Below are 26,496 nucleotides of genomic sequence, written 5' to 3'. Positions count from 1 at the left end.
TTCTGTAGGGGTTGCAGCTTAGTAATGAGAAAATAAAAGCTTTTCCTTTTTCATTTTAATGCTTGGATATTATTTCAAGTTTCAGAGGAGCTAAATGATGTTAATTACTAAGCTTAATAACTGAGGCAGATTTGTGTGTTTTTTTCCCTTCCATATTTTTGCTGTACTTTGAAATCTAACCTGTTTGGAAGCTTCTCTTTAGCCTTACAATCCTTCCTCCAAAATGCCTTTTTGGCAGGATAATAAACCACCTGGGGGAAACCCCCCACTGATATCTGTTTAGAGGGCTTTGTTTTTTTGGAAGTGGCAGTAGTTTCAGTAAGGGAGGAAGGATTTTGGTTAGATAATGTGAGAGGGAAAGAGCAGGGACTCTGGAGTGTGGCAGTACAAAGATCACAGCTGTGTGACTTTGTCACTTGACTTCTCTGAACTTTAGTGTTCTCATTGAACAATAATAGCAGCTAACATTTATATAGTTGCTATTATATAATTTTTAAGCACCTTACATATGTTAACTCACTCTATTTTCATAACTCTGTGAGGTTGGTGTTCGACTGTCTCCTGCATTTTGCAGATGTGGAAACTGAAGCCCACAGAGATTAAACCCTAGTTTTTATATTTTTACAGTTAGTAACACCATTAATCATTTGTTTCCTAGGTTTAATCTCTCCTTCCACTCCCCTTCTCCCCATGTACTATAATGTTTCTGAAATTAAGGGTAGTGTTATTAGGACTCATGATAAAGCCTGTAGAGTGCCAAGCATAGTGTTTGCCTCAAAGCAGATACTTGTGAATCCAGGCGATTTATAATTGTTGAGGATTATACACAACTCAACTTCCTATAGAATAGAGTCACAGAGATCCACCGTTAGAGTTGCAAGTGATTTATTTCTCTTTCATGTTGGCTCTAATAAGCCAACCAGAAAACAGTTTTGATATAATCAGAGACTATCTTTGAGTGGTAAGGAAAGAGGGGATTTTGCTCTATTTAGGGCAGTGATACCATATCTTGAATCTGTAGCCTAAAAGAGAAAAAAAAACTGAATCTCGAGTTTACATTACAAATTATCATCTGTAGCACTAAAAACACAAGTAATTGGTGTTTCATGAATGAATGGATAAATGAAAGAATAATCAGGTCAGGAATTTTGAGTCTTTTCCTATGTCAGAGTCCTTTGAGTCTGAGTTCTTTGCAGGTAGTCAGAGAAAGTCTACAAAACACAAGGGAAGAGAATATGCTTTTCAGTCACTTGAGAGAATTGGGGCAGTATGTAAGTCAAGCTGAGTGTTGAAGCTAAATCCAAGGTTTGAAAAGCCCTCCTGGAACCAGAATATAGTACATTTCTGTTTGGAAATACAGCACTCCTTATAACTAAAATGACCAGATACACCAGATTAAGATGAGATGGTCAGTAGATCCCTGGTTGTTGGCTTGAGTACTTTGGGGAATGCCATTTAGGAAAAGGTAGCTTTTGTCCCCTGTACATTTTAAAAAAAATTCTGCCACACAAAAGCCGACTATATGGAAAAGAGGACCAATCCAAGATTGATGTGACCCTTTGAAAGTGGAAATAGAAGAACTGGTTGTCCAAAGCTTGTAAAATACAGAAAGTGGTTTTCTAGCAAGGAGATAGTGAGAACGGTGTGACAGTGGGGGTTAATAGATATGGTAGTAATGTAGTGTTGAGCAGGGAAGGACTTGAGAGAGGAGAGCAGCCACATTATTTGAGGAGGTATGAGGCTCAGGAAATAGTTGGTGGGCCTAGGTTTTGCCCGGATTCTGATTTTAGCTCTCTTATAAAAGCATGTTTCTATGGGTCTACCTATAAAATGAAGGCGCTAAATTAGGTAATCACTGAAGGAATTTCCCAGCTTTATGATGTAATGAGTTGGATAAAACAGGAAGTTGGAATTTAGGAAAGCAAATAACTGTGGTACTCACAGCACGGATTCATTGGGATGATTTTGACTTTAGATACTGTTCAGTCATCCCTCAAGGCATATTTACATTTCTTAATGCTTACCATACTTTGTCTCCTTATTAGAACACCTGGCTGCTTTAAATTAAGGTCTGTGGAATCACATAATTTACATGTAAATTCAGTTCTCTGGGTCTGTCTTATAGAAATGTATGCAGATAAAGTTATGATGTTATGATAATTTGTAATGTAAACTCGAGATTCAGTGTTTTTTTCTTTTTTAGCATGATCACTATTCTTATACCTCCTCCCCCACAACCATGCCACACTTTTCTTTTGTAAGGACAATTTCATTCTTGAGTCAAACCCATAGTTAATTTCAGAGTTTTCCCTTATTCTTTGTAAAGGAATTTTTACCTGCAATATTCCTTCAGCACTGAGAAGAGTCCTGTCCTCTTAAGACTTAAATGCCCTGAGTTTGAGAACTTGGATTCATTAAGGAAAATTGCAAACCCTCCTTAAATGCTGTTGGTCAGTAAAAAGGGAACCCAGCAGGAAAGGGGCGGCAATGCATGGGGGAGGGGTGGAGGGGGGTTAGCAAGGGAGCTGCAGTTGAAATATTCATCAATCATTTTACTGGCACCAGGAAACCAATCAGCCTTTTAGAGGAGAGAACTTAATCAATCACCTAAAATCGGAAATTACAATTGCTTTCCCGCAAAAAAATATTCTCTTACTTGCTGACAGTTTAAATCTGAAAGATAGTTGGGCTGACTGGAATTCAGAGCTAACTGCTGGTGAGCAGCTCAGTTACTGAAAGTACTACTGTGATGAAAAAATATATTTAACATTTGAAGATAAAATGTGCTATCTGCCATGAGCCTTTTAAAATATTTCAAGTAAAGTACTTTTCATGTAGTATGTCCATTAATATTAACAATTGCTGAGCATTTATGGGTAATATGAAGTGTGTGAAGTACTGTAAATTTATTTTCCAAACCTAGTTTTCAGAGCATAGATGGGCTCTTGGCTGAAGAATACCTAGTGTTTCCAATGCCTTGTTTGGAAAGCAAGTTTAGAGTGTTGTCTTAGGGACACTTCCTGGGGAACTCAGTTGGAAGTGCTTGCATATCAATAAAAGCAGGAGGGATTTAGCTGTATCTTGTATTTAGATTTAAATGGTGTGATCTCTGAATTCTGGACTTGAATTGCCTGTGGCCCTTATGTTCCTTAGGTTTGAGCTACTTAGGAATCTAATGATTTTAAAATTAGGAATGTGTCATCACTGTAGAAAATATGGAAACTGAAGGGAAAATTACCTATAATTTTCCTTCCAGGTGACTGTTATTAGCATTTTCTTATGTTTTCTTCTAGTCTTTCTTCAAATCCTAGTTTTTTGCTTATTGTTGTGGTCTTACAGTATATACCATTGTTTTATGCTTTTTGTTTGATTTTACTTTTTTTCCTCATGTTTTAAGCTTTACTGATTCAACAGTAACTCATTTGAAACTTTTAACAGCCATGTGATATCTCATTGTTTTTCATTGTTGAACATTAAGACAGTTTATAGTTTCTCATTGTTTTAACGGTACTCCCTAGACTATCTTGTGCTTTCTTTTGGCTTATTTTGTGGGGGCCCAGATTTTTAGAAGTATGTGTCTATCTCAATGTACCATCACTAACAACCAGTTTAATTTACACTAATACATCTTGTATATTAACATCTAGGGCTTATTACTATTTTTAAATAAATGCCTGATGCTTGAGATAGAATTGAGACACAGGTAGGCTGTTTCCTCTAGTCTCATGTTATAGAGGGGTATGTGGAATCATTCCCAATGCCTTTTGTTTTCTGAATCTTGTAGATTTCTGGCATTAGTACACCGCCCCCCCCCACCCCCCGCCTCCACCCCCCGGAAGCATGCACATTGCCTTCTGCTGCCTACCCCGATATCTCCAGCCTAGTCAGAGCAGTGCTTATGGACCCGTCTGAGACTGCCTTCTTTCTCTTATAGATTATGGGTGAGTGGGTCACAAAGACACTCTGGAGCCGCCTTTGGTTGCCTCTCAAAATCTTAGGAGGATGGATTAGTGTGTGTGTGTGTGTGTCTGTATGTCTCTTTTCAAATACAACTGTATCAGTTGCCTCAAAGTCTTGAATATGTCCTGAAACTTACAACTGAATTTGATTGGAAATTAAGTACATGGAGAGAGAAGTTAAATTTACATTCCTTTAGATATCTGCATACTTTGCATGGTTTCCTTCCTCAGTGACTGAAAAACTGATCCTGCACAGGGTTTGATAGTGAAAACCTAAATAAATTTTATGCTAATTTGAAGGACATTCATAATTTTTAGCAGAGCTGGTTTCAGAATGGAAATAGAAATATTTTTGGAGTCTGGCTATCTACAAGTTTTGAATTAAATTATAAATCATATGAAATGAAGACCTCAGAGTCTTCTGGTAATTTAAAAAATTTGTTGATTGAGAGTAAACACAAATGTTTGAAGATTATTTGCTCTGCTTCTTTATGTTCACCACTGGTGGTAAGAGAATTTGCTATTTGCCAAGACAGTTTTTATAAGGCTCTTTAATAAGAAAGTGAATAAGCCAGCTGCTCTTTCCTTCGACTACACCAATTGCAGAGCTCCTCAAATCCTGGTTCGTAATTAAAAGCCTTGAGATGACCTTGAATCTAACTGAACTACAAAAGCTGTCTTGAGTTAAATTTATAGTCTTTGTTGATTTCAAAAGAGGTTAGAAAGAATCATATTCTGTTTGCTGAAACATTAAGGATAGCCTTGGGTGTACGTTGAAGATCAGAAATAATTAATGAGAGGCACTTTTAAGTACAGAAGAGAAACCTGGAATGGACAAAAAAATTAGATTTGTCATTTCTTCATTGAGCATTCAAAATATGTATTTGAGGAGGTTTAAAGTAGGGTGACATTTTTCAAAGTGTCAGTTTGCAGTATTCAGATTTGCTGTAAAGATCTCTTTTCCCCATTTTAACACAGAGATTTTTGAACCCAGCTGGGAAATCAGAATAAACGTTTAATGCTGTTTAAAAGTAACAGCTTATTAATTCATGCTTAAAATATTTTACAGTAGTGGTAGCTTTGTTAATGAAAGTTCCTATTTATCCTCAGACAAAACTTCCCTGGTGGCTCAGATGGTTAAGTGTCTGTCTACAATGCGGGAGACCTGGGTTCGATCCCTGGGTTGGGAAGATCCCCTGGAGAAGGAAATGGCAATCCATTCCAGTACTATTGCCTGGAAAATCCCATGGACAGAGGAGCCTGGTAGGCTACAGTCCATGGGATCACAAAGAGTCGGACATAACTGAGCGACTTCACGTCACGTCAGAAGTGCTTTATATTTGGGCTATGTCATAAGATCTATGAGTAGAGAATTTGTCTGCTTACCAAAAAGGGCAGAATATATTTTCAGTTGTTTAGAGAGCCTTGAGTTACTATCTTATTAATAGAAGGAAAGTTAAAAATGTAAGAAAAGTCAGATTTTATGCATCAATAGGTGAGATAGGACATTCTCCTAGCATCATAAATGTGATAAATCCCTGAAGAGCCCAGCAGTAAGACAAATAGTTTGAGCAAGCACTGATGTCTTATATAGATCATGTAGGCTCTAGGGTTATTTTAGTTTTTACATTTATTTAATAAGATTAGCTTACACTTTGATCGAAATAATTGATCATAAAATTATATACCTCTGTGTGTGTGTCACACACATCAGGGATTGTCAGTGTGGGATCATTAAAGATGGTAGTGGGGGTTCTCAGGAAGTTCTAGTTGTGCAAAATTTGATCTGAAATCATGATTGTCCAGCCTAAATGAAGTAATAATGTCTCTAAAATCTTGACTTTTGCCTTGAAAGTGTTCCAATTTAGTCTGGCAGCTGTGCCACTCGACCTCTGAATAGCAGGTACAAATTTTTTCAGGAGGGTAGAATAAATAGTCGTTGTAGTATGGTAGACAAACTGCATTTGTGTGAGTGGCAATTTAAGATTATTTCAGCAAACTGTTACTATGATATAGTGATTAACTACGTGTGTTAGCTTTAGTTGGACCTGGGTTTAAAACCTCTCTCTCCTGGAGAGTAGTGGTGCTGAAAGGATGTAGAATCACCACACAGAATTTCTTACTGAAGAATGAATTAATGCAGTGTGTGAAGAACCTGGAGTGTAGCTGCGTTACTGTAGAAAGATTATTTAACATTTCTCAATTTCCTTTTCTATAAGTAAGGGCTTCTCTGGTGACTCAGCAAAAACAAATCTGCCTGTCAATGCAGGAGACGCGGGTTTGATCCTTGGGTTGGTAAGATCCCCTGGAGAAGGAAATGGCAACCCACTCCAGTGTTCTTGCCTAGGAAATCCTATGGACAGAGGAGCTTGGCAGGCTACAGCCCATGGAGTTGCAAGGAGTCGGAAATGACTTAGCAACTAAAGTAAGTAAAGTTAATAGACCTACTTCATAGATAAGCAAGCCAGTTCACCAAAATGCAGCTCATTGAAACTAGTTTGTAAATATCCAATTTACCTAATGTTCAGTTCAACAGAAGTCAATTTGCTGAATCTAATTTGTAGAATTCGTTGTCAGTTTCCTTCTAAATTGCTACCTTATCATTTTTTACTCTTTTATTCTCTCTCTCTTCCTGTACCTTATCTCTTCCCCCATTACCTGCAGACGAAACCAGACCGTATCTTTTCACCAGCAGAGGTCCCCTCTCTGCCCTAACTTTTTGCAGCTGCAACAGCAGCAGAGACAAATTGAACATTTTGGCGGATTCATGTTGATGTATGGCAAAATCAGTACAATATTGTAAAGTAATTAACCTCCAATTAAATAAATTTATATTAAAAAAAAAGAAAATGCTGCTATCCTGTCTGTCTTAATTTGGCAGAAATCTTTAAAAGCTAATTAAACTCTCCCATCAGTATGTGTTTTTATAAATTGTCTTCATAGTTAAAATAAATTTTTAGTAAATTTAGAGAATTGACTATTTGGAGTTTTGCCTATTTGGTGAATAGACTTGAAACTACCTCGCTCAGGTATGTTTGGAGAAATTAGGCAATATCATGTAAAGTGCTTATTACCAGACAGTTGTTGGATTAAAGTCAGTATTCAGGTGTTCTTTTTCTTGAAGTACTCTTACTCAGGAAACTGGGAACAGTCTCCCTGTACTCTCACTCAAGGATTTTCTCACCTGGGCTATCTAGTTGCACAGTATCTGATGCTGAAGTATCAAGGCTGGTTTATAGACCACCCTGTGACTTCCCCCTCATTATAGTATTGTTAAAAGTGCCCAAATGAAGTACCTTTTTTTTTTTTTTTTTTTTAATCTTGGATAACTGTTACAAAATGGCCCTGCCTTCCCTGGTACCCTTTGGGGTTAGACTTCTCAGTGAATTTAGATATGTACTGCTTTTCTGAAGCATTTACTTCCAGACACTTGTAACTAGAATTATGAGCTTTAGGAGAGTAAACTGCAGCTTTATCAGGGTAAGAAGCAAGGCCAAGTCCCTGGAGGTTCTTGGTGGGAAGTATCACAACCAGAGCAAATGCTCCTGTCTCTAATACACAGGAAACCTGGCTGCACCACCCCCTCACCCAAAGCCTTCTGAAGGTCTCTTAAAAGGGCTTTCTGGTAAAATCTTTAAAAAGAGGTTGTTGAATGTTCAGTGTGTGCCAGGTTCTTGCTAAACTATCCAAAATAATCCTTTCCACAACTTTTCTTTTGATAGGTGGTGATGTTCCCATATTACATATGAGTTAACTGAAGCTTGAAGTTGAAAATAACTTACCATGGCTTATGCCACTATTCCACTAAATCAGTATTTCCAAACTTTTGTTTTTTCTGTATCACTATCATGATTTTTGTCATTTCCTAATATTTATGTATTTAATATATTAAATATTGAATTGTTAAAACTTTGCAACCCAAAATTTATTTTAAAAGGATATTTTGTTATTATCCTATATGTAAAATTATATGCTGTAGAGAAGGTAACAATAAAAATAAATTTAATGAAAAAATACTGCGTTAAATTCTAGTTAAGATGTTGCCTGCTCAAGTCTGTATGACCAGGCCTTCTAGTTACAAAGGGAGATTAGCAAGCATTAGAGGGGTAATAGAGAAACTAGTATCAAACTGAGATTTTTCTTCTGATGTAATTAGAAGGGTTGAAAGAGAAGTGAAAAGGTAACAGCTTTGAAATGTTTTAAAGTGCTTTCTCTTGGTTCACTTCAAATCTTCCAGTAGTCTCCTCACTTGGGGAAACACGGATAGAGCCGAAGGTGTTCTCATTTTCTGGATGAATAAACTGAGAGGAGAAAGTCTGTTCAATGTAGTGCCACTGGTTCCACAGACCTTACTGTCCAAGCCACCCTGCTACTCCTGGGTTTTCCTCCTGTCACCTCCCTTCTCACCCTTCATCTTGCCTCCTCCTCTCCATGCTTTTCTTTCTTTTTTCTTTTTTTTAATTTTATTTTATTTTTAAACTTTACAATATTGTATTGGTTTTGCCATATATCGAAATGAATCCACCACAGGTATACATGTGTTCCCCATCCTGAACCCTCCTCCCTCCTCCCTCCTCCCTCCCCATACCATCCCTCTGGGTCGTTGCATTGTACCAGCCCCAAGCATCCAGTATTGTGCATCGAACCTGGACTGGCGACTCATTTCATACATGATATTATACATGTTTCAATGCCATTCTCCCAAATCTTCCCACCCTCTCCCTCTCCCACAGAGTCCATAAGACTGTTCTATACATCAGTGTCTCTTTTGCTGTCTCGTATACAGGGTTATTGTTACCATCATGCTTTTCTTTTCTTCCCCATCCTCTAGGAGAATTCAGCTGACTCCAAGGTAGTTTGAGAAGGAGATTCTTTGATGCATATTTCTGATGTCTTTTCATTTGTTTAACAATTGTTGAGATAGGATTTCCTCTTAAGAAACTCAAGTCTTTCTACAAACATTGCATTTCTTGGTTCTTACTGTAATTCCAGAAGGCGTAAAATATTCAGTTATTTTGTAGGTATTTGTACTCCTACATAAAGTATTTATGAAATAACTATATAACTAAATAGCTATAATGACACCACAGACCTTCCTTTGATTCCTAATTATGTTAGGAATTAGGAGTTAGGAATATTGGAAAAGTAAGTTTGAAAAAAAAAAACTGCCAGCAGTTTTTGATGTCATCTCAAGTACAATAAAATGTATTTTCTTTGATTTTGTAGTAGTCTTTCGTAGTTTTGTAATTTACATTTACAACAATTTACATTTAATTAACATTTTATTGCATCCTGTTCCAGTGGAGACAGTGTGTGCGAGCTCAGTTTCTCAGTCGTGTCCAACTCTTTGTGACCCTGTGGACGATAGCCTGCCATTGAGGACATGGCCTTGCAAACAGGGAGGCAATGCTGGCCCTGAGCATGATCTACCGAAGTAGATCTCTGTGGGGAACGGGAGGAAATTTTAATACTTAATGCCTTTTAGGAAATAAAGCAAAATGGCATTAGGGTAATTAATACCATGTGGAGCAGGATTAAAAATTGAATAATGTAAACTGGAAACAGGAAGACTGTGACATGGTAGTGGCTGTAACTATGTCAGCACAGCTTCAGTTTCCAGGCCAGCTTGCATTTCAGTCTGCCTCAACCTTACGAGTACACTCCTCGTCTTGACATCGCTAGTTAATATTCTAAAAACTAGTTATAATATTCTAAAAACTATGGCCATTTCAGCTTATTCAGGGCTTCCCTGGTGGCTCAGCTGGTAAAGAATCCACCTGCAGTGTGGAAGACCTGGGTTCAATCCCTAGGTTGGGAAGATCCCCTGGGGAAGGGAATGGCTACCCACTCCAGTATTCTGGCCTGGAGAATTCTATGGACCATATAGTCCATGGGGTCTCAAAGAGTCAGACATGATTGAGAGACTTTCACTTTTGACTTACTCAGGAATGTGAAGCATATCCAGAAACAGGATTGCTAAAGTCAAGTCACATAAGTGTTGTACGTCAGTCTCCTACATATGAACCTTCAAGTTGTGAACTTTCAAAGATTGGAACGTGTTTCTACCCAGACATCACTGCATCTTTTCTCAAGAGAGTAGATAGAATTGAATCCAGCAAGGAACCCAAACCTTTGCCATCAGCGTCAGGCGTGGGTGCAATGGCAGCTTGCCCTCCGTCTCCTACTGCTGACGATCCTTCCACTCTACCATCTCCCACCTCCTCTCCCTGCTCCAGTCAGTAGTAACTCTTGCCTGTTCACTTGATGCCAGCCCCTGTATGCCAACTGTTCTACTGTACCCTGTACTTTCCAAGGTACTGTACTGTAAGATTTAAAGTGTTTTTTCAGTTTTTGTGTTTGTTTTTAATGTAGTGTGGGAAAAGTATTACAAACCTATTACAGTACTATACAGATGATGCTGCTGTTAGTTGGGTACCTAGGCTAACTTTGTTGGACTTCTGAACAAATTGTACTTATGAATGTGCTCTCAGAATGGAGCTCATTCTGTAGGTGTAGGTGCTTATTGTATACCAAGTAATGGTTTCCCACTCTGGAAGCCTGACATTTTTTGTATTTCACTGAGTTTTGGGATACGTATTGGGAAGTAAGAATGCTGCATTGTGTTTCTGCTAGTGCTAATGCCTACTAATGCTGGAAGGGGAACTTTAAGCTGACAGACCTTAAAACAGGTATCAAAAATTAAAAGGAAGCATGTCTTATACAAGTAGAGTATGATTTTAGTGGGGCAGGGTAGACTAGTATCTGTGACTCTTAAACATGCCTCAATCATTTATTTCATTGGTCTGTTGATTCGAGATCTCAAGATCTGAATGGTTGACCCAGAGGTCAATGCTGTAGTTTCATCAAGAAGCCAACATCTTAATAATAGCACTGAGTGATGACTTAATAAAAGATCCTATTCTCTGTGTGTGCACAGAGTGCAGCAACAAACCTAGAGTTTCTGAAAAGTGGTTTTTATTTTTTAAATAAGTCTGTTTCACACGTATACTTAAACTCGTGGCTTGGAGGATGAAAATAAGAATAACTTTACTACCTATGATGAAAGTGAAAGTGTTAGTTGCTCACTCATGTCTGACTCTTTGCAACCACATGGTCTGTAGCCTACCAGGCATCTCTGTCCATGGAATTCTCCAGGCAAAAATACTGGAGTGGGTAGCCATTCCCTTCCCAGGGGATCTTCCTGACCCAGGGATCGAACAATGCAATCTGCATTGCAGGCAGATTCTTTATTATCTGAACTGCTAGGGGAGCCTCAAATGATACGATTATTAATGATGTTAATAATGGCTAAACCTGTTTTCTCATCTTAGAAGACGGCAGGTGAAAAAGCCCAGAAGCCAGATACTAAGGAGAAAAAGCCCAGAAGCCAAGCAGTTTGATGCTGGTGGCAGAGTTAAAAAGGTTAAAAAGGTGAACCCCACTGCAGCTGAAATACTATCGTGGTCAGAGGAATTGGCAGATATTCCTAATCAGCTATGTAGTCCAGAAAGGCCTTTCATAAGATGAAGTATTCAACAGCTAAATGCAAGGTTGAAAAGGAAAAGAAGGTGATGGTTCTTGCTACTGTCACAAAATCAGGTGGTGGTGACAAGAATGGTGGGTGGTACTTGAGTGGTTAAATTTCCCAAAATGCCTAGGTATTATCCTACTGAAGGTGTGCCTGGAAAGCTGTTATGTCATGGCAAAAAAAAAAAAAAAAAAACCCTTCTAAGTTTTTTCTCACATGTGAGAAAACCGCATGTGCACTAACATTGCTTCTGGGATGATTCTGATCTTCCTCACTGGGCACCACAGAGGCAGGAGGGTCATTTTCCTGAAGCTTGCTACTTGTGGCTGAGCTCTGTCCCTCACACCAGAAATTTGTCATTGTCATCTCCACCGAAATTGAATGGTGTGAAAAATCCCAGAACATCTCACTGATGTTTACTTCAAGAAGACGAAGCTATGTAAGCTCAGGTATCAGGAAGGCAAGCCCTTCAAAGGGACACAGAGAAATATGAAATTACAGAGCAGCAGCAGTGCAAGGTTGATCAGAAAGCTGTGGACTCATAAATTCTGGAAGAATCATAGCTTTTCCTCAGTTCCAGGGCTGTCTCCACTCTGTGTATGCTATTACAGTTGGAATTTATCCTCACAGAATATTGTTCTAAACTTTTTAAGAAGAACCTAATTAAAATAATCCATTAAAAAAATTGGAATTTTTCACCCTTAATCCTGTTTATGGAGTGTCTTTTACATTTATGTGGTGAAATAAACATATGTTGTTTGTTGTTCTTGTATCTTGACTCCAGTTTGAATAATTAAAAAAATTTCTTTTGGGGTTATTTTGTAGATATGACTAACCAGCTACTAGCTTTGCTTCGGATTTGAAAGATTCTGGGGTGAAAGGTTAAAGATGTTGTATCTCTTTGTTGCCACACAATGGATTTCTGAAACAGACATAAGAGATGGTACTGAGCTTTAGCATTAATGATTAACTAGTATGACAGAAAGATTTGTGCCCAGAATTATGTTTCTAATAAGAAGTAATTTAAAAGTCATTTAGAGAATGTCTGGGAGATTTTTTTTCCCTTCAGTTGAACTGGTCAATTTTAGAGAGCTAATAACACAAATCGTTTTGTTCTTAGGATTTTTTTTTTTTTGAAGTATAGTTATAAAGTTGTGTTAATTACTGTTGTACAGCAGAGTTATTCAGTTATATGTATATATACATTCTTCTTCTAAAAAATATTTTCCATTGTTCTTAGGATTTTTTAAATGTGCAAGTTTCCATTTGTAAAAGCAATATATTTTCAATCAAAAAAGTAGGAGGAGGAAAAAAAAATATCACCCTCAGCAGATGGTTCTGAAATGACCTTGGAAACTCTGTGTCTGTGGTCAAACAAACTCTTTGGTGTGTGAGACTCTTCTTCAGTTAGTCTTTGAAATGACAATGAACAAAAAAAAATCTTCAGTCTCCCTACTCCTGCTGGCAATAACATATATTTTTTTCAAAAGATGCTAGTTCTTGTCTAATGATTTAATTCATTCATTCATGTAAGGTTTTATACTTTGCTTTGTTGGTCTGGTTAGTGAAGTTACTGTAGCTGCTTCTGACGTGGACATCTTGGATTATTCAAGGAGGTTTATAAATGGACTCATCTACTTTTTTCTTGGACTCTGAGGCCCCGCTTTTGTGGGAATGTCAGGGTTTGTTTTTTGAAATAACGTCAAGTTTCCATCTGGCTGTTGCAGAGCATATATACCTTGCAAAGGTGGTGTTTTATTAGCCAAATTGCTCTGAATAGAAGTTCTCTTGTTTTGACTTTTGTGGCTCTTTCCATGTAACAAATTACAGTTATTTCTTTAAACTTACAAGATGGAGGTAATAGGAACTCCTTTCAGGTAGAATTCATGTGAAGAATCAAGCCAGTACCAGGCATATAGTAAAGATTCAATAAAATGACAGCTGACAGATTATTTTCTACATTTCATGGCATGTGTGCCTTTTGAAATTTATTTAACCTCCGAGCTGAATGAAGAATTATCAACAATCTCTTTTGCTACTCCAGACATCCAGAAATTGTAAATGAAGAATGTTAGAGGCTCACAGTACATGCAGTTTTCTGAGAAATGCCTGTACTATATTTCCATAGAAACACTAATGACCTCTGACTCATCAAACCGAATTGCCTTCCTAAACTGTTTTCACCTTCTGATTCTCTCTTACCGCAGCCTTGAAGCTCTGTACTGCTTTTAAAAAAAAATGTTAAAATTGAAATGTCATAATCTTAGGCTGGCTTTTCTGCCTTCAGTTTGGTTTCAAGGCTGCAGTTACAAAGCTAGAAGCCTGAAAAACTGTATAAAAGGTGACGTAGGTTGATCAGATGGAATTTATTGTTTCCATAGAAATGTAGACACTTCTTGTAAGCAGCATTTAAGCTGAGCAAATACATGGGCACAATAGATTATATAACTGAGAATCCTTGGCTTCTCCCCCTACTCTTTTTTCTCTACCCCTAAGATTTCATGTTAAGAAAATGACATTAGGGAGAAGGCTTTGTTTTTTGTTGCAGTTTTTAAAATGTGACCTTGACATTTGTAGGTGGAAAAGGGAAGTACAGCTTGAAGCTCTGCCAGCCGGATTTTGCTGTGCAGACTTGTGGTGTTATGTCTTTGTATTCAAAAGCATTTTCTTTTATTCCTGAAGTATAGTTTATCAGGTTGCCTGTGAGAAACAAAAGCTAATGGTCCAAGTGGCATCCCACTCACTGGATAGAAAGGAAAGAGGCAGATGTGAATTTAATACTCAACCAATCCAAAGAAAAGTGTTCCTGTATTTGCTTGGGTTTGGTGCTGAATTGCAGGCTGCAAGGCTGTAAGGTGGGCCATGGTCTGGCTAGCTAATGTTTGTTACCAAAAAAACAGCTACATTTATTCCTTTTCAGCCTCTATCCAAGCCACCTTTTGTACCAAAAGGAGCTGAGGAGATGGAGTTGGGAGGGGCTCTGAAAAATGGGAAGAGTTGCTAGAATTTCAGGAGCTGTGGATGGTTTGCCATGTGTATCTTGACTACCCCCTCAGAGTGCTTCCCTCTCCTCCTTTTAAGCCTTAACACTTTTTAATTACTTGGTTAAAATATTAGAACCACTATTTTGAAGTTAGTGAGAGTTCTGCTGGTATTGGGGCTTCCCTTGTGGCTCAGCTGGTAAAGAATCCGCCTGCAGTGCGAGAGACCTGGGATTGATCCTCGGGATGGGAAGATCCCCTAGAGAAGGGAAAGGCTATTCTGGCCTGGAGAATTCCATGGACTGTATAGTCCATGGGGTCACAAAGAGCGGGACACGATTGAGAGACTTTAACTTTTACTTTCTGCTGGTGTTGACAAACTTCATAGGTATATCCATGTATTTCCTTTCCTTAGTGACTTTATTCGGAGAAGGCAATGGCACCCCACTCCAGTACTCTTGCCTGGAAAATCCCATGGATGGAGGAGCCTGGTAGGCTGCAGTCCATGGGGTCTCTAAGAGTCAGAAATGACTGAGTGACTTCACTTTCACTCTTCACTTTGATGCATTGGAGAAGGAAATGGCAGCCCACTCCAGTGTTCTTGCCTGGAGAATCCCAGGGACAGGGGAGCCTGGTGGGCTGCCGTCTGTGGGGTCACACAGAGTCGGACATGACTGAAGTGACTTAGGAGTAGCAGCAGTGACTCTACTACCTATAGAATAAAAGCCTAAAACTCCCCATGTGTGGCAGTAAAGTTCTTTATGATATGGCCCTGGCTGGGGCTCCAGTAAAATCACATTATCAGGTAACATTATTCCCTTTCTGTTCATGCCTCGTACATGTGGCTTCCTCTGCATACGTTTCTCAAATAGCCCTGTTTATCTGGTGAATGCTTATCTCTTCCACATGCCCCTGGCCCCATGGTTGCTGCTCTGTTCTCACTAATATTGATTACAACTACTAAGCACTTTCCACTGACCTAAGTGTATCATTTCATTGAACCTCACAATAGCCTACAGATGAGGAAATTGGTTTAGAGAGGTGAAGTCACTTCCTCAGTTAACAGTAGTAAGTGATGGTGCCAGGACTCATACCTATTCTTATGTCAAAATATATGCTCTTACCACTGCTTCTGTTTCATCAGGTCCATCTGTCCCAATCTGCCTGTCCATTGTTCTCTCCTACCATCAATTTTTTAAAATATTATTTACTTCACTATCTTTTATTTTTGGCTGCACCACACAGCATGTGAGATCTTAGTTCCCCAATGAAGGATCGAATGCATATCCCCTGCAGTGGAAGCACAGAGTCTTAACCACTGGACCACCAGATAGGGAAGTTCCTGTCTTTCATTTGGCTTTAATTTTTTCTTGTTGTAGTTAAATATATATAACAGAATTTACCATTTAAATCATTTTAAGTATACACTTCAGTGGCACTGAGTATATTCACATTGTTGTGCTCTATAATTTTTATTCTGTACCCCTTTAGACTGTTCTCTGACAGTAGGCTCAGTCTTGGGCTTCCCTGGTGGCTCAGACAGTAAAGAATCCTGCAGTGTGGGAGACCTGGGTTTGATCCTTGGGAAGATTCCTTGGAGAAGGGAATGACTGCCCACTCCAGTATTCTTGCCTGGAGAATTCCATGGACAGAGGAGCCTGGTGGACTGTAGTCCATGGGCTCACAGAGTCAGACACAACTGAGCGACTTTCACTCACTCACTCAGGCTCAGTTGTACTGATACCTGTATCTTCCAGGCCTAGGACCTGCTACAGTGTGGGCAGGTACTTAATAACATTTGAAGGAATAAGTGACTATATTTGCTAGGCTAATGGAATTACTTTCTGATAACAATGGATGAACTTATGAATTGGTTAGTAAATAACACTTGTGTAAGTGTTTCCTTATTTCATTTAATTTAAAGCTGCTACAGAATCCAAAAGGTGTCATGATAAATTTAGAAGAAGGAAGGACTTCTCTGGTGGTGCAGTGAATAAAAATCCACTTGCCAAGACGGGGGACATAGGTTTGCTCCCTGGTCCAGAGAGATTCCGCATGCCTAGGAGCAACTAAGCCCCGTTCAGACAACTACAGAGCCCACATACCTAGAGCTGGCGCTCTGTAACAAGCGCCAGCTTGTTTGAAGACACTGCAGTGAGAAGCCCCTGCACCACAACAAAGAGTAGCTCCCGCTTGCATCTGAAAAGCAACTAAATGAAGACGCAGCACAACCAAAAAAAAAAAATTTAGAAGAGGGGAGATTTTTTTTTAATCTTATGTTTTTCCATTATAATAGCCATTGACCTTATGTGACTAATTAAAATTAAGTTGAAATTCAGTTGCTCAGTCACACTAGTCACATTCCAGGTGCTTAATAGCCACACATGGCTAGTGGCTATCATTTTGTGCAATGAAGATAGACAACATTTTTCATCACTGTAGCTATTTGAATTCAACACTGTTGCTTTAGACTTTAAAGGCAGAGAATAGTAAAACTTATTTTCTCTTAGAACTTGATATTTTGGCAAGAATTGCATTGTAGTGGCATGTGATTTAATACTATTGCTTTCTGGAGAAAGAAGTAGTTACTCAGCATTTACTAAGCTACCTTTCCTGGGATCCTGGGATATACCTTAGCCTTTGGCTTGGGATATTTAGGGGTGAGACCAGATTTGACTGAGAGAAGGACACAGTTTCATTGGGAACCTAATCATGATGGGGGGTGGGGTGGGTGGGGCACAAAACAGATGGGAAACTGATATAAATGACTAAATGTTGGTCCGGAAAGGAGCAAAATGGCTCTTGTGTATCAGTACAAATCCAGGGTAGAGATTTTTAGCTTTTTTCATGGGGAGAATGGAAAACAAAATTTTCTAAAACCTGAATTCGTGGTCAGTAGCCATGACCATAATTTGGTGTGAAAATCAGAGAACTGAGATCATAGGGTAGGGAACCTAATTAAGCAGAGGAGTTTAAAAATCCTTTTAGATCCTTGATTTCTGGAAGCTCTGCTTCACTTCATATCTCACATTTTAAGGTATATGAAACTTGGAATTGCAGTTGACTAGGAGAAATAATGTTATATTTCATATTTAATTAAAACATTTAATCTGATATTAGTATGTGGTTTCTGTTCTGGGGAAAGGTGAGATGTTGGATTAGAATTACAGAATTTTGCATTTTTAAGGGCCTTACCTTAATTTTTGCCTGTGGACTTCAAAATAGACTGGCAGAATCCTCACCAACATTCAAGTCTCTGTTGCACCATGCTGCTTTCCTCTAGTCAAATTGAAACATTCTTAGAGTAATATTTAACTTGCTTTTGTAAAAGACACAGTAGATTATAGTTAGCTGATGTTTGGGCTTGAATTTATTAACTGGCATTACCTACAAGCTTTTGTTTGTTCACATTTGGAAAAAAAAAGAATACTCAGAGTTTATTTAAGATCCTTTTGTGGTAAATGTGTAACTTTATAGCCAAAAATATAAATTAAAAAAATCAATATTTAAAAAATTTGTTAACGGTAGCCAATCATAGATTGAGGAGTCACTTCTTTTTGCCAAATTCTCTCCTATTGGAGAAAAGCTTGTGAACTGGATCTTCCTTTGTTTCAAAGAAAATTCCTAGACTTGGAGCTAGAGATTGTATTAAAGAATTGTATTCTTCCTTTGTATTAAAGAAAATTCCTAAACTTGGAGCTCTTGCCATAAAGTAGTTTATTTATTTATATATACTTACCAAATTTTGTTGACTGGCAGGATCCTGACCAAGATCCAAGCCTCTGTTGCACCATGAGACTCACAACAATTGAACAATATGGTTATTTTTATCCCCATTTCAGGAATTAGCTCTTGGGTAGTTAATTAAACAAAAACAGTGGCAAATCTGGGATTTGACTCCAACTCAGACCCATGCCCTTTTTCTCTATGCTTCTAAGCTGAACTGCGGTAGCTGAATATATGGGCTTCACTGGTGGCTCAGAGGTAAAGCATCTGCCTGCCAGTTCGAGAGACACAGGTTCGTTCGATCCCTGGGTCAGGAAGATCCCCTGCAGAAGGAAATGGCAATCCACTCCAGTATTCTTGCCTGGAAAATCTTACAGACAGAAGAGTCTGGTGGGCTACAGTCCATGGGGTCACAAAGAGTCGAGTGTGACATCAACTAAACAACAAAAACAACAACTGAAAACATACAAACCTTGCTCTAAATTTCAGATTGCTTATGAACATGCTGACTGAGTGGTATATCTGTCATTTTAGGAGCCAGTCTGTTTCTTTTTTATTTTTGGCTGGGTCTTTGTTGCTGTATGCACGCATGCTTTCTCTTTGCAGCAGGTGGGGGCTTCTCTTTGTTGCAGTGCGCAGGCTTCTTACCATGGTGGCTTCTCTTGTTGCAGAGCACAAGGCTCTAGGCATGAAGGCTTTAGTAGTTGCAGCATGCAGACCCGGTTGTTTCTGCTTTCTGGCTCTAGAATGCCAACTCAGTAATTGGGGTGCATGGGCTTAGTTGCCTCTCAGCATGTGGGATTGTCCAAGACCGGGGATCGAACTGGTGTCTCTTGTGTTGCAAGGCAGATTCTTAACCACTGGACTACCAGGGAAGCCCCCAATCTGTGTTTCTTGACTCTCCCTTTTTAAAGCAATTTAAGCCACCAGCCAAAGGCTCTAGATTTCTCAGAATATTTCCCTAATCTGTTTAATGTGTTATATTCTGTGAGGCAGGAGGTTTGGGGGTTATTTTTGTGTTTTTAGGTGGCTTAGGAGTCTGCTTTTTACTGAACAATTCTGATATCCTTTCTTTGCCTTTGTGTTGAATTGAATTCAACACATAGAGGGGTTACTTCTAGCAGTGGTTTGGGTTCTTGTAGCTAGAAACTCTTTTGCTAGCCAGATCTGGTTTCTGAGAATCTGGGTAAGACTGTTTGAGAATGGTAGCCAGATATAGCCATTCCATTGACTTGTTGTCAGGAGGTAGGATTAACATTGTTCTCTGTATCTCCTCAGACCTCCTCTGTTAGTAATGATCTGTAAAGCCAGAGACAACATTATTAGCCAGTGGTCTCTGGGCTGGATAGAGGGAATATATAGACATGGTTACTGAATTTCATAATCAGGGATCTTTTGTGACCACTGGAGGAATTTGTTTTAAGGCAAATATAAAGAGTTCTTCTTTTCCTCAGGAGTAACATACTACCTCTGGAATTATTGTATCAAGCAGTTTATAGGCACAAAATATAAAAAAAGGTTCAAGAATCACAGCAAGTAACTAAACTATGTTAGTAACGTTAGGGGATTCCATTCCAGGTCTTTGAGGATGATGTCATGAGTGAATTAATAGTTAACTCTCCTATAATCTGCTCTTTGGTGTCATAGATACAGCCTTGTCTTGGACCCTTGGGGTTAGTTAGTAGCAACTCACATATATTGAGCTTTGACTTTGTCAAGTACTGTGTAAAGTCTTTACATGCACTGTCTCATTTAATCCTTTTAACAGACCTATCAGGTAAATGCTGTTAATCTCAGTTTATAGCAGGGCTAGGGTCCATCCTACTTGGGTCGTATCAGCTGAAAGTGTAAAAGGGCTAAGTCTCTAAAGGAAAATCAGAATGCCATTAACAGAAGGGGGAGTGATTGCTAGGCAGGTAAAAGCAATAGATGCCCACTTTAACTGTTTTTCTTAGTACTGCCTTTGTTTTTTTAGTCACTCCCTCTTTATTTGTGTTTGATCTAGTTATTTTGAGTTCCAAATGTTGTTTTCAGAAAATGTTGTTAGACTTTGTCTTTCTTGAAACCCAGTATAGTTCTTGCACTTAATGTCCAGAATCTGAGGTCCAGAATATAAGCAGTTACTTGCCTACATCATATGACTAAACCAAAAGTGGCTTTTGAACTATAACTTTCCCATTATACTATTCTACCTTCCCATGTTTTTGTCCTATTTTTGAGTCAGTTTATGTTAAGTGTATGCTTATTCTCAGTTTCATTTCTGGCAGAATGTTCAATATTGGACCCATGTGTAATGATGAGTGATTTCCTTATTGCCTGGCATCTCTCTACAGCTTTTCTGATCCCCAGGCGTTTATATAGAGAAGATTTAAAGTCGCTCTAAGGTGATCCTTTTTAGGCATATCAGTCACTTTAGCACCTTCCAAACTCTGGTTTTCCAGATCAGATTTCCTCACTTAGACATTCCACACACTTTTCAGGCCAGACTTAGATTTTCTGATCCTGTGACTTTCTTCCCTTGATCTAGAGACAGGGTAGTGTTTTCTGTTTTGTTCATCCTACATTTGAACACCTTACATTTTGTATCAGTGGCAACTGTTGTGGGCATAGAAACAGTTCTGTGGATGGATGAGGCACTGTCACTACGCTTGAAGAATTCACTATCTTGTGAAGGAGGCAGTTATTTAAGTTGTGAGCACGGGAGAAGCATCTCCTGTTTTCCACGTTTCATTGAAGGATGATGAGTAGTTCTTTACCAAGTGAAGGAGGAGGAAGCGCAGAAAGACAAGGAATGTGGTTTGTTTGGTGAGTGTTTAGGATTGCAAGGACTTTGAAAGTGGTGTTTAGACAGTCTGCTATTTGAATCCTTCTCCACATGACTCCCAGTTGCTCTTTTGGCTTCTGGTTGCCTGACTCTGATGACACAAAATACTCTTGTAACCATCTAGTCCTAGTTTTGCACCATTATTTTTGAGTTTACCATTGAGATACTACAGTTGATATTTATTGAACAGCTGCTTTGTACTAGGCTTGTGAGAGATAATGGGGATACAGCTGTGAACGAGACAGGCCAGGTTCCTTCCCCTAGGATGGTGGAACATTATTAGTGGAACAGCCTCATAGTGGCATCAGACATTGAACAAGTAATTCTTTGTTGATGAGTGTACAAAGCATTGTAGATAGTTATTATAGGGAGCTTTGACCTTTTGTATGAGGTGAGGGTAAAGGAGGCAAGAAAAAGCTTTTCTGAGGAAATATTTAAACTGAGGATGGGTCAAAAGCAAACTGGAGAGAGTAAGCAGTCATTCCAGGAAAACAGAACTTTGGTCAACTGTGTATTGAACCCCTATTGTCTATTTGGCACTCACTGTGCTTGATTTTTCTCTTCAGTGTGATAGTTGTACACCAATCGGAAAGATGTAGCTTAGAGTTTTGGGGCCTGAAATGTGCTTTGAGGGCTGTTTATTCCAACCTGAATAGCATACATTAATGGAAGAATTGCTTCTATTTGTGTGTATAGGTAAAATTCTTTGGCAGTTATGAAAATTTTAAGTAAAATTACCCTGTTTGATGTTTTATAAGTTCATTTTTTTTGTTTTTATAAGTTCATATATTTTGCTTTCTTTTGGAAAATAATTGATAGTATAAGTAGAACATGACAAATATTAAATGCATTGTAAATTTACTACGAAATATGATAGCTGGTAAAGAATCCACCTGCAATGCAGGAGACCCCAGTTCAATTCCTGGGTCAGGAAGTTCTCCTGGAGAAGCAATAGACTACCTACTCCAGTATTCTTGGGCTTCCCTGGTGGCTCAGTTGGTAAAGAATCTGTCTGTAGTGCGGGAGACCTGGGTTCGATCCCTGGGTTGGGAAGATCCCCTGGAGAAGAGAGAGGCTACCCACAGTATTCTGGCTTGGAGAATTCCATGGACTGTGTAGTCCATGGGATTGCAAAGAGTTGGACATGACAGAGCAACTTTCAACATGTGTATTACATATGTATGCATATTGCACATGTTTTATTGTAACTAACTTTGGCATGCTTATTCATAGTTACTTATACTGTTGTTTATTGAGCTCCTCTGTGCCAGAGACTGTGCTAACTAATAAGCATTTTATGTCATTATCTCACTTAATCCTCATTACTGCTCCATGAGAAGTGCTGTACCATCTCCATTTTTTAATATAAAAATGATGAAATGGAGGCTCAAAGAAGGATCTACAGTAGCTAAATGTTATAGAGCCAGGATTCAAATCCATATTTGACTTATGAGTCTGGATGTTTTTTTTCACTGTATGATACTTTTCATATTTGGAGGCACCTTGGAGTAATTCATGAATTATAATCTTTTTTTCCTGTTTTTTTCTCTTCAGGCTTTTGTCAGGATGAATTGGCAGAGCTCGACTCAAGCACTAGTAAGTTCTAAATGTTCCCCAGTGTTAATGGATAAGAAAAGTATGTGTGTGTGTACTTTTAAATGTATAACTTAAGGTGTCATTTATAGGCCTATTCACAGATTTTATTTCACTTTATGATTATGGGGAAGACATTCTCTTTTCTACTTATATTTTATTTTTCTTCTCCTAATACTTTTTGGTGGTCGGACTCTAGCCATTTAATAGAAAATTTTTTGCTGAAAATTTCTGTTTAATGCTAGTCTTGTTTTTCATCATCCCATGAAGGTACCACTGACAAAAATTGTGCTTTTATTTGTGTACACATACAAGCATGTGTATGTACCACAGCCACGTTTTAAAAGTATTGACTAATTTTGACATTTCTTTCAAAGAAGGATTAGGTACAGGTTTAGATATTTATAGATGATAACCTTCATACCACAGTTTAATTTCTAAGCATCTTCATCTACATTCTTAAGTTTAAGGTACGAGAATGACCATTTCAAAGTCTTAATTAAATGATGCTTTTCATCTGTGTTTATAGTGCTCTCATAATGTCACAGACACCATTCTGGGTTATGGACATGGGAATATTCAGTGTAAACACATATTATTTTGCCATAATACTAAAAGGTCAAATGGTACTTTAGATTGAGACTCTAGGAAATGATCTAGAGTTATTTTTTCTAGTTCTTGTATTTTTTAGGGTTATGGGGCTGGTTATTTGTTACCATTCTGTTGCTGAGTTAAGCGATAAAGTTCACCTTCTCACCATCCTGACTAACATCTGTGGACCTTCTCATATTTTCCTCACACACCTTAATAGTATAAAATTCATGTTTGTTCAACTAATAGTTACTAATAGCAAAACAAAAGTAAGTCTCATAATGATTATCAAACATTAAGGAAATAGGTTTTTCTTTCTAGAAGTTATAAAGTTCTGAATCAGCTTTGTAGGTAATACCAGATATTACCTACAAAGTTGGATATCCAACTTTGGATTATAGGTTTGGTTTACCCCACCTTCCTACCTCACATCCCAGTACCTATGAGGGAACACACTATTTTCACTTTGTCTTTCTCTTATGAATAGCTGTCATTTAGGAGGAGGAAAAGGTAAATTCTTGAGTCATGGGCCTTTCTTAGAAGCACTTCTTAGAATTTGTCGTTTTTGGCTGCTCTGGGTCTTCCTCGGGGTGCATGGGCTTTCTCTAGTTGTGGCAAACGGGCTACTCTCTAGTTGGAATAAATGGGCTTCTCATTGCAGTGGCTTCTTTTGTTGCAGAGCATAGGCTCTAGGTATGCAGGCTTCAGTAGTTGTAACCCTCAGGCTCAGCAGTTGTGGCACTGGGCCTAGTTGCTCTGTGGCACATGGGATCTTCCTGACCAGGGAGTGAACTTGTGTCCTCTGCATTGGCAGGCAGACTCCCAGCCTCTGGACCACCAGTGGGAAGCCCCACTTAGAAGAATTTTTTAACACTAGGAAAGATACTGACATGCCTTGTGATCTTTCAGATAGAACTACACATAAAACAAGCCAGATAGTTGAGAACTCAATTTAATATTGAATGTTTTCTGCTCAGGCCTAGTTCTAGGCTCCAGGGATACAAAAATAAATCTAAGTCCCATTCTCATTTGTTAAGAGTCTATCAGAAAACCTTTCCTAGTCTGAAATTATTTAAAAATACTCTTTTTTAAGCATATGGGAGCCAAATTTATTCTTCATTTAGTAGCAATTAGAAATATTCATGCCCATCTTCTAGGAAAGGTACTTGATATTCTTAGGAAGATTATTTTTGGATTTTTCTTCCTGCTGGCCCAAGTAATTCTAACTCATTTAACATTTCTGCATAGAATCCCTGTCTAGATTTGTGCTTTATAGATCTCTCCATTCCATGAGAATGAACAGATACTGAATCATAATTTTATTAATATATGTCAGTATGGAATGAGAGTTACCTTAAAAAATCATTTTTCTTTTAAAAATTGTACTTAGCTTATGTGGCCAATATTTTCAGTAGTCCCCATGTTATTTTTGTGAAGTTACTAGTGTTTTTGGTCTGTCTGTTTGAAATACGTAAAGATCTGACATAATAATGAGTAGGCAGAAATAGAAGTTTATCATCCTGTTTGAATCAGTCTTGGGGTTCAAATGAGCATGCTCAGTCTTATCGAATAATAGGAAACCTCGACTGAAATGGGCTATGCTGCTGCTGAGTCGCTTCAGTCGTGTCCGACTCTGTGCGACCCCGTAGACAGCAGCCCACCAGGCTCCCCCATCCCTGGGATTCTCCAGGCAAGAATACTGGAGTGGGTTGCCATTTCCTCCTCCAGTGCATGAAAGTGGAAAGTGAAAGTGTTGGTTATGGCTGTTGATATTACAAATTCTATGGCTTCTGATTGGGAAGGAGTAAAGTCTCCTATGTTAATACCTCATGACTTTTGCGCATTAGATGGAGGACAGTAGGGTTTTCTTTGTGATGAATCTTTGGAATTTAGAGGCTCCAGTTTCTCCCTTACTCCTCAAATTCCTGATAGGGAAGGCCTGCTCATTCTTGCTTATTTTGAACCAAGAAATACCATTGTTGCTGATTTCCCATTTTGCTTGTCAGTGGTTGTAGACAGCAAGTTTGGGACATGTGGTATGTACTGGAACTGGATGAGGAAAACCAATTTTGTCCAATTCATATGGCCTCCGCCTCCCTTTTCAGTGGTAGAGCAGATGGGTAGCCATGCTTAGAATATGGGCAGCTGTTCACACTCTGGCCGCCTTCCTATGATTCCTGGGCTTCCTGGAGTCCAATGTTACGGCACAGGTTCAGGCTAAGTTCTTTTCTACAAGAAGCATCTCTGTACCCTGCCTATTAGCATAAGCTAGGGACAAGGGCAGTCAAAGGTCAAGAGAAGTTCAAAACAGCATAACCTTTCTCTGCTTCTGTTTCCAAATAACCCCAGTCTGCCCTGCTCCCCAAGTTTTTTTTCTCAGCCATCATGTTTACTGTGTAGTTGTAAAACTCAAGAGAACAACGACTGACTTGATACAAGGGAAGTTAGAGAATAGAAGTCATTGTTGCTTAAAACAGGAGAAATAATTGATTTATGTTTGGGGGCCAATTAGGCTATAAAACAGGAACAGTAAAGGGACCTATGACTTCAGGACAGCTACTTGCTCTGATTTCTGTCCCACAGACAAGGGGCTCCCCAATAAAGGCTGTCAGCTTTCTAGGCTAAATTATTAATTCCTTTCATGCCTCTCAGGGATTGTAAACAGCACATAATACAGGAAAACAATTGATACTCTTCAGTTATTGGCCAGATAGAGGGTCAAAGGGTAAATAGTTGGATTAGCAACAGCTGTTCTTCTTCCCTAGTCAGACTTTGTCCCTTATTACATTTTAGCAAATCCATTCCTGGATTTTTGGCCTCTGAATAGTTAAATCCATTCCTCTTCTTATAAAAATAATCCTATAAATAATTGGAGAATGGATATTGACCAAAATTGAAAATACTGATATTTTAGTTCAGTTTCTGTAGTTGAAGGTGAGCATTCTTTTTGGTATGTGCTAACTGTGGTTGTTTGGTATTCAAAGGGTGTTTCCCAAGGAAAGTAACAACTTGAAGTTTAGACAGATTAGTAGCTTTTTAGCTGTTTATACCATCTGCTTGAGGATTTTCCTGTAGCTTGATTAAAAGACAGAAATTGCCTTTATTTAAACTGTTGGTAGGATAATGCATGTTCATTGTGGAAAACACTAAATACAAGCCCCTAATTCCATCACCTGGAAATAACCATTGCTTCTTATTTGAGAATATGTCCTTCCAGTTTGTGTCTGAACTTTTTATATGGTTAGAAATCATATATACAATTTTGTTTACTATTTATTGCTCCCCCACTCAGCA

At 38.6% G+C, this 26,496-nt stretch overlaps 1 protein-coding gene and 1 pseudogene across 4 annotated transcripts in view; both read left to right on the top strand.

Moving 5' to 3' along the window:
* Positions 1–26,496, top strand: part of NR6A1 (nuclear receptor subfamily 6 group A member 1) — a 226,402-nt gene that overhangs the window by 10,312 nt on the left and 189,594 nt on the right. For all 4 annotated transcript variants that reach the window (XM_070799223.1, XM_070799222.1, XM_070799221.1 and 1 more), the window contains exon 2: positions 22,573–22,614. In XM_070799223.1, the coding sequence (XP_070655324.1) occupies positions 22,573–22,614 (42 nt within the window). The remainder of the gene's footprint in view (positions 1–22,572; positions 22,615–26,496) is intronic.
* On the top strand, positions 3,850–17,166 carry LOC139185846 (large ribosomal subunit protein eL6 pseudogene; annotated as a pseudogene).

The sequence above is a fragment of the Bos indicus genome, chromosome 11, assembly GCF_029378745.1.
Source record: "Bos indicus isolate NIAB-ARS_2022 breed Sahiwal x Tharparkar chromosome 11, NIAB-ARS_B.indTharparkar_mat_pri_1.0, whole genome shotgun sequence".
Taxonomy (NCBI): Eukaryota; Metazoa; Chordata; class Mammalia; order Artiodactyla; family Bovidae; genus Bos; species Bos indicus.
The sequence above is the reverse complement of the archived record's forward strand: the minus strand, read 5'-3'. Positions and strand labels throughout refer to the sequence as shown.